At 48.1% G+C, this 16,063-nt stretch overlaps 1 protein-coding gene across 5 annotated transcripts in view; it reads left to right on the forward strand.

Moving 5' to 3' along the window:
• The window catches only part of LOC136864755 (retinol dehydrogenase 11), a 391,683-nt gene that overhangs the window by 268,092 nt on the left and 107,528 nt on the right, over positions 1-16,063 (forward strand). For all 5 annotated transcript variants that reach the window (XM_068226403.1, XM_067142114.2, XM_068226404.1 and 2 more), the window contains exon 3: positions 4,790-4,993. In XM_068226403.1, coding sequence (XP_068082504.1) covers positions 4,790-4,993 — 204 coding nt within the window. The remainder of the gene's footprint in view (positions 1-4,789; positions 4,994-16,063) is intronic.

Consider the following 16,063-nt stretch of genomic DNA (forward strand, 5'->3'; position numbering starts at 1 on the left):
ACTCCCGATGTGCAGACATCTCTGCTTTACCTACAGTATGCAGCGGGATGGTCTACTGTAAGGGTGAAAGCCTCGAGTAATGGAACAAGGAAAAACGTGAATAAACAGTGCAATTTCGTTATTACGTAGTGCCAAAATATGTTCAAAATACGCACACTCTTGTTTCACACCAACCACTATACGCTTCCTAACACTTTTGTGCACCGTCAACAGCATCAGGGGTGTTCCACTTATATTTTCTCCCCTAATCCTTCCAAACGATCATTCCTGTTAGCAATCAATATTGCGTTAATTGTATCACGCATGTATCCCCACAAAAAGAAATCCATTTCTTCGACTTTTCCATCCACTAAGGGCATATCTGCCAACTAGCCGGGTTACTGTATCGCTCCTTCGCCATCCAATAACACAGACGTCATCACGTACTTGCTCTAGAGAGCCGGTGTTACTTGCTCCGCTCGGGACGGGTGTTTGTCACGTGACAAGAGACCAGCAGTCAGGCGGGTTGCATACCGCGGCTGTACTGTACTTGCGCCACTGGCCTTCAGTACATACGTCTTGCACTTCCCCTACGTCTTCCCCTACTTGCTCGCTAATCTGCTCTCGTTCCTCGAGAGCGGGGAGCAAACTGGCTCCGAAGTCATTTCGCTCTCGATTGACGATGCCTGCAATAACAAACATCATTTGCTAAGCTCTGCTGTGAGCAAAGTCATAATTTAAACAAGTAGCCCTCATGTACAATCATTTAATCCCCGCGTGCTAAAAGTAGTGAGTGGTAGGAGGACTTGTTTACTTCTGATCTGAACCTGTAGCATTTTTCTTTAGTAACAGTAGCACAGGTAAAGCAGAGAGTTTGCCAACACATCAGAGTTAGAACTGGAAATTTTGTTCTCCAAAGCATATGTGACTTTAAGCCACCCAATATACTGAGCTGTATGTATGTGAAGCATGCGGTACAACTGTGCTGAACAGCAGCAGAGCATTGTTTTTTTATGGAACTCTGTCAGACCTGTAGGCGCTATCTTATATAAATTAGGAAGCTTTCTAATCTTACTATTGAATCCACGATTTCCACATTTCTGTTGACATTTTATTTGCTTATTTCATCCGTTTACCCTCTAGGGTTGGTTTTCCCCCGGACTCAGCGAGGGATCCCACCTCTACCGCCTCACGGTCAGTGTCCTGGAGCGTGAGACATTTGGTCGGGGACAAAATTGGGGAGGACCAGTACCTCACCCAGGTATCCTCACCTGCTAAGTAGAACAGGAGCCTTGTGGGGGATGAGAATATTAAGAGGGGATAGGCAAGAAAGAGGGAATTAAACTGCCGCGGCCTTAAGTAAGGTACTATCCCGGTATTTGCCTGGATGAGAAGTCGGAACCACGGAAAACCACTTCGAGGATGGCTGAGGTGGGAACTGAACCTCCTGTACTCAGTTGACATATCGAGGCTGAGCGGAGGACGTTCCAATCCTCCTACCACTTTTCAAATTTCGTGGCAGAGCCGGGAATCAAACCCGGGCCTCCGAAGGTGGCAGCTAATCACACTAACCACAGAGATGGACTCTTTCAACCTTATACCTCTGAAAATGAACATCAGGACCATCAGGATAGTAATTGGCGACGCTTTATTCGAACTTCAAATACTATGAATTGATAATAAAGCTCTCATAATGAAGAATAAGATCTGTAATTGTAAATTCTTGTTAAAACACTTAAAGTTAAGAACTACAAACTTTTCCTTCATAACTAAATTTTTTTAGAAATGTGATATTCATCTACAGATATCAACCACCAGGCACTTTATTACTCCTACCCAAATAGCCCACGCCGAAAATCTTCGAAGAAATAAACACGAATCTATAAGCGCAAAATGCATGTCACTCAGTTCAAGTGCATTTCAAACTTGTTCCTTGAGCGAAAGATTAAATAATCTATATTTTAAATCCGCAAGCTGATCCTTCAGAAAACAAATCACTTGCAGCGATTAAACTGCGAGGTATTGTTGGTTGTGACATGTAATAAGTCGTTGGAAAGAGCATGACGGGGTATCTTATTGGTATTATGCTCCATTAAGTACTTCCACGGGTTTCCGATAGGCGGAGGTGGAAGTGAGTTTTCTCACTGTTCGTGTGCACAGACGGCTGAAATATGCCTTCCCGAAGGTTACGACAGCCAAGCCAGGACGTCTCTTAGATCGTGGGAGAAGGCTATGGATTGTATTTCCGAGACATTGACTTTCGTGTTGGAAGGAATGCAGCCATAGTGATGGGAATTCGGAATCGTTGGACAGGGGAAGGGTGAACTCGCAGACAAGTAGAATACCAACGGCCCCGTTACGCCACTGAATGAGAGTAAAGAGATCTATTACACATGGCTGTTAGGCTCCCTTCACACACACCGGTTTCGACCGGCCGGTTCATGCTGGACGAAGTAGTGGATTATGCAAAAGCATTATAGCTTTCACACGCGCCGGTGCCGGGTAGCAGCCGGACACACTCACTGGAGGATCCGGTTGCGTGGTGCGCGTGATAGTATGAGCGTTTTCACACACACCGGCCATCAATCGTCCGTCTGCTCTCACAAAGTACAGTTGAGTGTAAATATGGAGGACGTCAAAATTGATGTAGGCCCTCTATCCTAGAACTACGTATTGATATTGTTGGTTGAGGCCAGATCTGTACTGTGGGGTAAGTCAAGTGATATTTACAAAGATCGCGATGGTACAAGGAAGGGGTGGAAGGAAGTATGTTAAGGTCTGAAGGAAGATTTTGGAGAATTGAGTGATAATGTAAAAAACATATTTGGTAAGTAACTTTTATTGCAAGTGATGGCCTAAGTACAGAAACATCTTTCCATGATTGCATTTTAAACAAACACAGACACTGTTTGGTCTTAAACCTTTGATATTTGCCACTTGACGGCACCAATATCAGAAACTGACATACGAAAATAGTTAAAGAGCTTTTTCCCATCTTTTCTTAGATCTTCGAATAGCGTATAAAACAGACCTGATTCGCCCCTCTTTTAATTTATTGGCTGAACCCAACGAATTCTATTCCTTTTGTTTTTTCGGAAACGTCTATTCATGTGGCGATAATACTACTATGATCCATACTGTACGAGAGCTGGCGTATGACTGAACGTCCGGTTTCAACCGGCAAGTGTGAAAATGGAACTCAGAGCGGCCGGTCAATATTGACGGTCGGTCAAAACCGGTGTATGTGAAGGGAGCCTTACGGATCACACTGTCACTTCACAAACACTCAGTGCAGTAGTCTCTGTACACACGGTTCCATATAGTCTGCAGCACTGGGACATGTCTTAAAGGCGCTAATTGCATCAGCTACTTCAGCACCGGAGATATCTACGGCTGCAGTTGTTCCTAGAACTTCATGCGTAGAGGGACGACTTGAAGTATTCCAGCACTATGAGCAGCAGGCAGACAGCAGACTGGACGAGTCCTGCCTTGCTTGTTCGGCACATACCTTATGGCTTTTACAGCAATAATTGAATCTCAGTGGTTTTGGTCTGTTGCGTTCGCTTTCCATGAGGGCCGTTTATCAGCAGGTCAGTGTGCAACGTCCGACAATTCCTGATAGCAACCAAGTTTTACATCGTCAGCAAACCGCTTTTGTATACAACTATTGTAAAGATCGTTTGTTTGTATCATGGTTTTCATCACAGAATAGATGCCTGACGTTTGTAACATGTAGGGATATTACAAAGTACTAAATATGCAAGATTACAGGCACAGTTGGTTGAGTCCTCAGTTCGAAGGATGGCTGATCTCCAACAAATTCAGCATCATCTTCATAGCTTGGCATCATTGGCGAGGCACACTAGAGAAATTACAACGGTGTTATTGGCTTTACGCCTCAGTAACTACTTTTACGGGTTTCGGAAACGCCAAGGTGCCGGAGTTCCGTCCCACAAGAGGTGCTGAACGCATATGATGCTGACGTATTCGAGTATTTTAAAGTACAACTAGAATTAATTAGACTCAGAAAGCCAGCGCCCTACTGCCTGAACAACTCAGCATGCCACTAGAGAAATAAGGAGTGAGGATTGATATTACTAGCACTGCTGTTACCTCTGCTACTTTCACACTGTTAAAGCCAAGTGTGAAGTTAAGAACGTTCTCAGTTTACTAGGAATAAACGGATGGGATTTTCTTTCAAGAAGACTTCTTCGCACGTCACTCATTGCATCCATCCATTCAATTGCTGGCGTTATGTCGCCCTTCATCTTCAGTGGATCATTATGAAATGTGAAAGATTGCGTATTAATGAAGAGACAGGATCCTCGAAGAATGTTCTCAGTAACGAAAGGCACTTTTCTCGATTGATGAAGTAGGATTTTATGATGCTTATTGCTTGTTGTTTAAAGGGGCCTAACATTGAGGTCATCGGCCCTAGTAGGATTTTATACCTGGCTGTACTATCCATTCAAGATTATGTTTACTGCAGGCATGAGAGTGTCTTTGCATCAGGTGCTCGACTCATCGTATCGGGTGCTCGAGTCATCATGTTTTACTAAGATAGCTGTTTGTATCAGGTGCTCGAATCATCATGCTTTACAGAGATAGGTGTATGTATCAGATGATGGAGTCATCAATGTTTTACAGAGATAAGTGTTTGTATCAGATGCTCGAATCATCACGTTTAACTAGGTCAGGTGTTTGTTTGTACCAGGTGCTCGAGTCATCATATTTAACTAGGTCAGGTGTTTGCTTGTACCAGGTGCTCGAGTCATCATATTTAACTAGGTCAGGTGTTTGTTTGTACCAGGTGCTCGAGTCATCATGGCGTGTCGAGACCTAAAGAAGGCTCAAGAGGCTGCTGAGGACATCCGCCAACAGACTAAGGATCTCCAAGGGGCAGGAGTTGTTCGGGTGGTGCACCTTGACTTGGCGTCCCTCACGTCTGTCCGCAAGTGTTCCGAGCTGCTGCTGAAAACAGAACCAGCCATCCATCTGCTGATCAACAACGCAGGTAAGTGGTCCGCTCGCATGCATTTCTCTTGATAAATATTGGGGAGGAGTATTGTTAGGTTGAATGGTCTATTCAAAGTGTGCCGGGTACGATTCCCGGCCGGGTCATTCGCTGCGTCTGATTGATTCCTCCGGCTCGGGGGCTGGAAGTTTATCTTGACACACACCTCTTCATTTACACACAACATATCACTCAGATGACCACCTTAGAAACACGTGATAGTTGATCAGGTCTCTTCAAATTGTGTAGTCAGGAAGGGCATTCGGCTGTAAAAATGGTCTGCATGTATGATGCAGAGCACACACGCGTCCCCTTGAAGGTGGCAGACAAGAATAAGAAGAAGAAGAATACGGTGAAGAAGAGGGGAGTGTTGTATTTTTCTGAAACCGGCGTTTGCTGTCGAACATCTACCAATAGCATTAATAATTTATTGTATGTTTGCTGAGCACTCAGCCCGAAGGCTAGTTAGATCCTCAACAGCTCCGCATCAGCTGTCATAGATGGCCTAGGTGTCAGTGAAGTTGCGTACTAGAGGAATGACAAGTGAAGTAGTTTCCCGTTGCTTTCCTCACAGAGCCAAAAGTTGCTGTTACATGTCAGTCTGCCAAGCCCACTTGAATTGCACGCAGCAGCCGATTCTATGAGTGAAATTTTTACACCATTTATAACAGGGACTGCCTGCATTAGGAATGGCTTTGCTTTTTTTTTTACAAGTTGCTTTACGTCGCTCAGGCACAGATAGGTCTTATGGCGACGATAGGACAGGAAAGGGCTAGGAGTGGGAAGGAAGTGGCCGTGGCTTTAATAAGATACAGCTCCAGCATTTGCCTGGTGTGAAAATGGGAAACGACGGAAAACCATCTTCAGGGCTGCCGACAATGGGATTCGAACCCACTATCTCCCGAATTCTGGACACTGGCCGCACTTAAGCGACTGCAGCCATCGAGCTCAGTTATTTGAGACTTGTTTCTTGAACGTGACACAAGGGCAGGACGGTAAATGGCAACCTGACTACGGTTTTTTGGCAACTGAGACACTGCCAGACAAAACAAGTTGAAGCACCTAGACAAAAAAGTTGAAGCACTAATTCTGTTCGGAAGGGTGTCATAATGCCGTTGTAACCGCTCCTGAGGCAAGCTGGCCCACAACAGTGGTCACTGTTCTTTGATATCCTGGATACTAGCACTGGGACGGAGTTGACGTCCAGCTGGTCCCACACATGTTCTACCGGCGAAACATCTAAGGATTTTGCTGGCCACGGAAGTACTTCAAAACCATGCAGACAGTTCATAGAGACACATGCCCTGTATGGACGAGCATTGTCCTGTTGAAAAATGGCACCACGATACTGTGGCATGAGAGGTAACACATAAGTACGCAGGATGTCCAGGTGGCGTCAGAGTTTCCTCAATCACTACCAACCGTGACCTGAAGTCATACCCGATGGATCCCCTACCATGATGCCAGGAGTAACACAGCTGTGCTTCTTCAAGACATTAGAAGGATGGGACCTCTCCCCAGGTCGCCGCCATACTCGCAGATGATGACCATCCGGTGTAGTGCAGAACCGCGATTCGTCGAACACAGTGCGATGCCATTCATCAGCAGTCCATGCTTCCCGGTCACGGCACAACTCCAAACGCAGCCGTTTGTGTTGTGATGTTAACAGCAGCCTAGGCGTGCGACGGTAATTCTCTAGTCTGGTTGCTGCTAGTATCTGACCAATGCTGCAGGATGACACAGAATGTTGCAGAGTGTTCATTATTTGTTATCAGATGTCAGGTGCAGATGTGAAGGGGTCACGCTGTGCTTGGTGCTGAATACGCCGATCCTTCTTTGCGGTGGCCAGACGTGGTCGACCGGAAACGTGACGACGAGTATGCCTGCCCTCACGTTCCCATGCAGTCCAACATCGAGCCACTGTCACATCATAACGCCTCACAAATCTTGATATTGCACAATTTGAACAGCCGGACAAACTGAGACACAAAATGAGGCCCTTTCAAATCCTGCTAGTTGCGTTTAACGTTGTTGCACACGAGTAATGAGGACGTGGCATTCCCGTGCCTTTCACAGTGATCACTCAACACGTGACATTTTTCTTCGGGGGGGCTCCCGAAGCCTGCTGCCCCGCGTGGCAATCGACACTAATCTACATTGCCTCCGACATGCTATTAGTTTCTAAGGAGAAAAGAGAGAGCAGGGAGGAGTGGGAAAGGTACTACAGGAGTACCTGACTATTTGGACGTCAGACGCGTTACCAGGCAAGGTTTGTGTTGGTAGGGTGGTGTTAAGGTGTGGTATTAAGGGTTAGCTAAACCACATAGGCGGAAAAAGAAAGAGCCTACGTGTAAAACCTGACAGATTTTGATAGCACATGCAAAAGGATGTGGTTTCTGGATAGGTCCAGGTGTTTGTGTTAAATGAGAAAAGGTATCATGTACCAGTCATGAGGTATATTATCGCTAGTCCAGCTTTTTTTTTTTTTTTTTTTTTTTTTTGCTATCTGCTTTACGTCGCACCGACACAGATATATCTTATGGCGACGATGGGATACGAAAGGTCTAGGAAGTGGAGGGAAGCGGCCGTGGCCTTAATTAAGGTACAGCCCCGGCATTTGCCTGGTGTGAAAATGGGAAACCACGGAAAACCATCTCCAGGGCTGCCGACAGTGGGGCTCGAACACACTAACTCCCGATTACGGGATACTGGCCGCACTTAAGCGACTGCAGCTATCGAGCTCGGTAGTCCAGTTATCAGGGGATCAATCCGTCGGGGTACTGCCGTGACTCACGCGAGTCTTGCCGGTTGCGGAGCGATGCGCCGAGAGCCACTAGGGCCTGCCGCACCGCTCCACCTCCTTGGGGTCCCTCGTACCCAGTCTCCGATTCCCGAGAATGAGGCCAAGCCCGCCAAGGCGAGGGCCTCCTGGATGGGGATGGGACATGACGCCGGACCTCCTTCCTCTCTGCCCGCGCCATTGCCCAATAAACAGGGCAGCTGCGATGCGTGGTCTGGTGGCCCCCCCCCCCACGCAGTTGGCGCAACCCAGCGTCGCTTTAAGTGTCCCGCAGACCGTGTAGTGATGATCAACCCACAACGGTTGCACCTCAGTAATAGCCCACACCTATCCTGACGCAGCGGAAACACTGAAAGAGCTGCCGAGGGGGAAGTTTCGATCTCATCTGACTGCCACTACCCACTGAGGTGCCCTCCTGATTGGCTACTCGGTTGACTGCTGTCCTGGGAGCAGTCCTGGGCTGCGGCTGGGTGGCCCTCTCCTTTTTCTTCCAGGTGCGGGAGCGGTGCCTGCTTCCTGGCTGGGGCAGTCTCTTCTCGGCCGGGGAAGATGCATCGTCCTGATGGCCCTCCTCCCGGCCTCGTGGCCCTGGGATAGCGGGTCGCTCCGCTGCAGTGGCGGCTTCTCCCTCCTCCTGGCTGGTGGCGGCGGCGGCGTCGGTCGTTGCCGACACCTGATTGCCTTCCCTGTCATGTGGGGCGCACATCGATGTCTGCAACATGACAGACTCGCTGGCAGGCCGGGCCTTGTGAACCAGCCTCCGAACGCCAGGGGGCGTCCTCCACTACTGCCGTCCGCCGTCTGGAACGCCTACCTAGATTGCGCCCTGGTAGTAGGCCCTTCCTGGTAGGCCTTGGCCTGCGTCCACCTCCCAGAGGTGGCCCTTGGAGGGGTGATTGCGTCCACTTCGCAGTGCCGAGCCGCTCGGCCTGGGTCGCACAGTCACGGCGCCAGGGGCCGACGTGCTCCACCTCCGTGGTGGTGTCGCTGGTCTCCGGTGTGGACAGGAGGCCTAAGTCGGTATTAACCGCCTTATTCCTCAGCTATCTGTCCTTCATGGCCGTCTGGGTGGCAGATGAGCTGGTCTCCATCCCGATGGCTCCGGCGTTCACCGCTGCTGCGCCATCCCTCCCTGGTAGTCGGACGACTTCGAAACGGACGGAAAGCTCCTTCGCCAAACTTTCCAGGTGCTCCTCGCTCTGGTGCCGGATGATCAGGCCTCTCGGGAGAAAGCTCTCTGTATACCGAAAAGGTGATACCTTTGGTACCCCGGTAGAGGAGTTGCGCATCATATAGAGGACTATGTCCCTTTCTATGAATGCGTCGTACCCCTCCCCGTAGTACAGGAAGGGAGCCTGGTTCACCGAGGTCGCTCTGGTCTCCCGGAACTGGAAGGTACCAGGGGTGTCACACCTGTCCCTGTAGACGTCCAACTCCGTCTCGTTGTCCGCTGTAATCATCCTAGTCCTCCTGAAATAAATCCCCTGAAAGAGAATACGAGCAATGAGAAGTGCTTCAGCTTAGACAAAGCTCTTTCAGAAATGTACCAACAAGTACAGTTGTCTGACTAGTACTTGGAAAGTACAGATCACCTGGCGAAGGGAATGAGTCAGCGGAAAGCACGTAGGTCCTCTCGCTGTGACTGCCAAGCTCGTCCTCTCTCAACATGTGACTCTTTTTTCGTGGGGGGGGGGCATTCCCCCGCGTGGAAATCGACACTAATTTACATTGCCTCCGACATGCTTTTAATTTCTAAGGAGAAAAGAGATAACAGGGAGGAGAAGGAAGGTACTACAGGAGTACCTGCCTGTTTGCACGTCAGACGCGTTACCAGACAAGGTTTGTGTTGGTAAGGTGGTGTTGAAGCGTGGTATTAAGGGTCAGGAAGAACACATAGGCGTAAAATGAAAGTGCCTACATGTAAAACCTGATAAATTCTGATAGCACATGCAAAGAAATGGTTGCTGCATAGGTCCAGGTGTTTGTGTTAGTTGAGATAAGGTATCATGTACCAGCAATGATCCATAATCTCGCCAGTCCAGTTATCAAGGGGTCAGTCCGTCTGGGCACTGCTGTGACTAGCGCGGGCCTTGCCGGTTGCAGATCCATGCGTCAATACCCACTAGGGCCCGCCGCACCGCTCCGCCTCCTTGGGGTCCGTCGTACCCTGTCTCCGATCCCGGAAAATGATGCCAAGCCAACCAAGGCGGGGCCTCCTAGATGGGGGTGGGACATAACGCCAGGCCTCCTTTCTCTCTGCCCGCGTCATGGGCCGGTAAACAGGGCAACTGCGATGAGAAGCCGGTTGGCCTCGTCCTGGTGGCCCTCCTCCCAGCCTGTTGACCCTGGGGTATCGGGTGATCCCGTCGGTCGATGCTGACACCCGACTGCGTTCCCTGTCCTATGGGGCGCACATCGATGTCTGCACCTCGACAGACACGCTGGCAGGCCGGGCCTGGATTGCAGCCTCCGAACGCCAGGGGCGACCTCCTCCACTGCTGTGATACCGTCCACTGTCAGGGGCCCTGGATTGCGCCCAAGTAATAGGCCCTTCCTGGTTGGCCTTGCTCTGCGTTCACTTCACCGTAGTGGGCCTCGGGACCTCCGTCTGCGTCCACCTGGCGGAACCGAAATGCTCGGCCTGGGTCACACAGTCGCGGCTCCGCAGGGCGGCGCGCACTACCTGAGTGGTGGCGTCGTTGGTCTCCGGCTGGGTGGCTTGGACTAAGTCGGTATTAACCGCCTTATGCCTTAGCCTCTTCGGCATCTGGGTGCTGGCCTCCTTGGTGTCCGTCTCGGCCGTCCTCCTGAGGGCGCCGGCGTTCATCCCTGACACGCCGTCCCTACCTTGTAGTCGGACAACCTGAAAAAGAGTAGAGAGCTCCTTCTCCACGTTGCGCATCCGCTCGTGGTCGTGATGCCTGATGATGAGGCCTCTTGGTAGAAAGCTCTCGACAGACACAATTGTCGAGATCTTCTTGCCTCCGTGGAGAGGGCGCCGCATTCTCTCCAAGACTAGGCCCCGCTCAGAAAGAACAGGGCGCCCCGGCCTGTAGTAGACGAGAAGCGCCTCATATTCCGGCACCGTGTAGCTCTCAGAGAAGAAAAAGCCGTTAGGGGGATCACACACGTCCCTGTACGGCTCCGTCTCCACCTCTATCTCCGGCGCCTCCTGCTTCGGCTCCGGCTACTTGTTGTGCTCCAGCGCCGGTACAGGTGACCGTAGGGCCTCCTGGAAGAGGCGCCCAAACTCGCAGATTGCCTCTGTAGCAGTCATCTCCACCAGGCTGCCCTCGCCGTTGTCCGCCATCATTTCCGTGGGTGCCTGAAACACATTTGAAAAGTAGCGCTGAGAAGCGTTGGTAGACAATGCTCTATTTGTGTACATAGTACACAATATTCCGTGCGCTGAGAAGTGCACTGGCACAGACAAATGCTGCTCCTTTCCTGTTTGTACCAAGAAGTACAAGTGGCTCGACTCGTACTTGGGTAGTACAGATCGCCTGGCGATGAAAGTGAGTCAGCGAGAAGCACGTACTTCCTCTCGCTGTGACTGCCAAGCTCGTCCCCTCTCAACACGTGACTTTTTTCCGGGGGGTTTGAAGCTTCCCCCCCCCCCCCGCGTGGCAATCGACACTAATCTACATTGCCACCGACATCTATTAATTTCTAAGGGAAAAAGAGATAGCAGGGAGGAGTAGGAAAGGTACTACAGGAGTACCTGTTTGCACGCCAGACGCGTTACCAGGCAATGTGGAAACTAAGGAAAACCATATTTGGGACTGCCGATGGTGGAGTTCGTAATTATGGTCTTCAGAATGAAATTGTACATGTACATGGCCCATGCAACTCTATCGTTTACAGAGTACTTAGTTTCGTATTCCCTTTGCCGCTGCTATTTATACACTAAACTCACTGAAACGACAACACTATCATCAAAGCTACACTTTCTTGTGTGGTGGCGTGTCACTGAGCAGGCTTCAGATAACCATGCACCTTAACCTAACCTAACCCCATGGCAGTGCAGCCCTCGAAGGGTCTTGGCCTACCAAGCGACCGCTACTCATCCCGAAGGCCTGCAGATTACGAGGTGTCGTGTGGTCAGCACGACGAATCCTCTCGGCCGTTATTCTTGCCGTTTTAGACCGGGGCCGCTACCTCACCGCCAGATAGCTCCTCAATTCTCATAACGTAAGTTGAGTGGACCTCGAACCAGCCCTCAGATCCAGGTAAAAATCCCTGACTTGGCCGGGAATTGAACCTGGGGCCTCCGGGTAAGAGGGAGGCACGCTACCCCTACACCATGGGGCCGGCAATTATGCACCTATCATACTGCATATTCAATTTCATATTTGGAATCGTTTTATCTTAATAGTGGATATTTTGTGCTTTCCTCCTGTTAGGACATTTTGAAAGTATTCTGCACCCGGAGTGTAGCCTCCGTGGCTCAGGCGGCAGCGAGCCGGCATCTCACCGCTGGGTTCCGTGGTTCAAATCCTGGTCACTCCATGTGAGATTTGTGCTGGACAAAGCGGAGGAGGAACACGTTTTTCTCCGGGTGTTTTTTCTGTCATCTTTCATTCCAGCAACACTCTCCAATATCATTTCATTTCATTTCATCTGTCAGTCATAAATCATTGCCCCAGAGGAGTGCGACAGGCTTCGGCAGCCGGCACAATTCCTGTCCTGGCCGCAAGATTCCATTCCTGACACGGTCATTGACTGGAAAACATGTTGTAGATTTTCATTCATTCATTTCTTCGCCCTTAGTGTAGACATCAGCTGCTACAGGGCTATATCTACATACAGTATATACCGGGCGAGTTGGCCGTGCGCGTAGAGGCGCGCGGCTGTGAGCTTGCATCCGGCAGATAGTAGGTTCGAATCCCCCTATCGGCAGCCCTGAAGATGGTTTTCCGTGGTTTCCCATTTTCACACCAGGCAACGGCCACGGCCGCTTCCTTCCAACTCCTAGGCCTTTCCTATCCCATCGTCGCCATAAGACCTATCTGTGTCGGTGCGACGTAAAGCCCCTAGCAAAAAAAAAAGCATACAGTATATAAAATAGCATGCCCTGACTGACTGACTGACTGACTGACTGATTCATCATCGCCGAGCCAAAACTACTGGACACAAAGTAAATGAAATTTTGTGGATGCAATTATATTACAGTGTAGGTGCTCACTAAGGGCGGATTTTTGAATTTTTAAAATGAGTATGTCTATATCTCGGAGACTTGGCACGTGAAAATCGGTAAATGCAATTTACTTTTAAAATAAAGAAACACGTATTTTTTTTCCTTTTCGGAAAATCCACCGAAGGGAGGAGGGAGGTGAAAAGAAGTTAGAAACAGGGTGAATTTTTAAGGTATGACGTAAAAACTTAACATAACATATTGCAGACGTAAAAATTAGTATTTGGAATCTCTTGTAAAGATAACGAAACACTTTCGGAAAATCTAATAAAGCGGGGTTAAAGAAGTGAAAATGAGGTGAATTTTTAAAATGAGTATAGGCCTATCTAAAAACTTAACATCTTACAGACGTAAAAATTGGTATTTGGAATCTCGTTTAATAATAAAGAAACACGTTTTCGGAAAATGTGCATAAGTGGGGCAGGGGACGGTGTAAAGGAATGCAAAAGGTGTCCAATCATTTAATTAGGATATATCTGAAAACTGAATACATTACATACGTGGAAATTGATATTTGCAATCTAATTTAAGAAAACCGCGTATAGTTTTGTTTTCGGAAAATCCACTTACGTGGTGGGGGGGAGTAAGGACTGATGAATGGGTTGAATTATTTTTATGGGGATGCTTATATCTCAAAAACTGAAGATGTTATAGACGAAGAAATAGGTATTTGGAATCTCCTCTAGAAGTAAAGAAACACATTTCTTTTCAACTTGGGAGAGGACAGTTTCTCCCATGTAGCTTTGCCATAAGGCTGGTCATCTTAACCCCAAAAGGCAATGCTACAAACATTGTTTACGAAAAGATTCTGGGGTAAATGAAGCTCAATTTTTCGGTGAGCCTTTATACTTTAGGGATTTTTAGATAATGTCTTAGTGCAATGCCGAGGAACGATTACTTTTATCAAATTACGAAGTCCACGCGAGTGAAGCCGCGGGTAACAGCTAGTTGGAAAATATCGTAGGTATCTGAGATAACTTGAGTCCTGGAGACCTGCCATATTCAAGACGTTAAGCAGTGCTGGTACCGAGCGAGTGCGGTTAGGGTCACTCGTTTGTGAGGTTGTATTCGGGAGATTGGGCTTGAACCCGACTGTCGGCAGCGGGTGGTATTTGACGGTGCTCAAATACATCGGCTACGTGTCAGTAGATTTACCGGCACGTAAAACAACCCGTGCGGTACAAAATTTTGGCACCTTGCCGTCTTCGAAAACCTTAAAAGCAGTTTATATTTTGCTAGTGGTTTAACGTTGCACTTCGGCGACGCAAGTGCGGGGAATGGCTAAGACTGGGAAGATAGCAGCTGTGGCCTTATCTAAGATGCAGTCGCTGCATTTGTCTGGTGTGAAAATGGGAAACTACGGAAAACCATAATCAGGAACACCCATGGTGGGATTGTAACCCAGCCAAATGCTCAGCAAACTCGTTCTGTCACAAAAGTAGTTAATGGGGCGTATGGTTATTATTATTATTATTATTATTATTATTATTATTATTATTATTATTATTATTATTATTATTATTATTATTATTTGTTGTTGTTGTCGTCCGCCTTTGTGGTGTTGTGGTTAGTGTGTTACGTTGCCACCCCTCGGTGACCCGGCCTCGAATCCCTGGTCTGTTACGAAATTTGAGAACTGGTACGAGGGCTGGAAGGGGGTCCACTCAGCATCGGGAGGTCAGCTGAGTAGAGCGGGGTTCGATTCCCACCTCAGCCATCCTCGAAGTGGTTTTTCGTGGTTTCCCACTTCTCCAGGCAAATGTCAGGATGGTACCTAACTTAAGGCCACGGCCGCTTCCTTCCCTCTTCCTTGTCTATGCCTTCCAATCTTTCCATCCCCCATAAGGCCCAGTTCGGCATAGCAGGTGAGGCCTCCTGGGTGATGTACTGGTCCTCCTGCCCAATTGTATCCCCCCGAACCCAAAGTCTCACACTCCAGGACACTGCCCTTGAGGCGGTAGAGGTGGGATCCCTGTCTGAGTCCGAGGGAAAAACCAACGCTGGAAAATAGACGGATTAAGAAAGAAAGAAAGAAAGAAAGAAAGAAAGAAAGAAAGAAAGAGGGAGAAATATATTATTGTTATTATTATTATTAAAATGGAATACGTGGTGGAGAACTTACTCGTGTAAATTATGATTTAATTAAAATTCTGTACTGGTATTGGAGATAGGCCTGGAAATATATTATGATGAGAGCACTTTCCCTTCCACATCCGGCCCTAATTGCAAGGAGAGATCTTAGTTCCTTCAGAAGAAAAGTACTTAATTGAAATCTAGTATATTTTCTCTAGCTCTGAATTTCACTAATTTTCCACATTTAAAGTTTTATTTCAAAATACAGTAACTCTGCTCCTGGGCGCGTTACGTGAAGGCGTATCACCGCTGTCCCCAATGCGACACGCCATCGATAAAAGCATTGTTATGTTGCCGTAGTTTCATCGGATTGCCTGCAGACACGAATAACCTACTTTTAATTATTCGGTTATTCAATACTCGTCAAGGTCAGTTTGCCACACTCCCTCGCAATGATATTCATCCTTGTAAATACAGTGGTCTACACAAGTGGTATTCAAACTTTCGGGTTGCCGTACACCGAAAATCCGCTTGTTTTTCCTTCCTTCCCCCGAAGTACCAGTATAATGCGATTATACCGGAAATAACAAGTGATTGTTGATGGGTGCCAAATAATATTAACTATAATCTCCATAATTATTATCATCATCATCAACTTCCGCATCTTCTCCCGCTTGCTCAGGGTCTCTGCACGCATTGAGGCATGTAATAGTTCAGGCCGGGAATTATCGACTGAAAATTCCACCCCAGTAGCACCAGGAATCAATCCACGGTCGCCGAGATGACAGGCAAGCACCTAAGCCACTACATCACCCTGTTCCCCAATAATCATGTATATTATTTCAGTAGTATATATATATATCCCTTTTGCGGCGCTCACAAGTAACCGATCGTGACAAATGAGCATTCAAAAGAAAGAGAATAGACATTAGCATTGACGAATTGCACTCGCATTTCATAAATATCGATAACTTCTTTAAAAAATGAGTTTAAAAATTGTACG

The sequence above is a fragment of the Anabrus simplex genome, chromosome 2, assembly GCF_040414725.1.
Source record: "Anabrus simplex isolate iqAnaSimp1 chromosome 2, ASM4041472v1, whole genome shotgun sequence".
In the NCBI taxonomy this organism is placed as follows: Eukaryota; Metazoa; Arthropoda; class Insecta; order Orthoptera; family Tettigoniidae; genus Anabrus; species Anabrus simplex.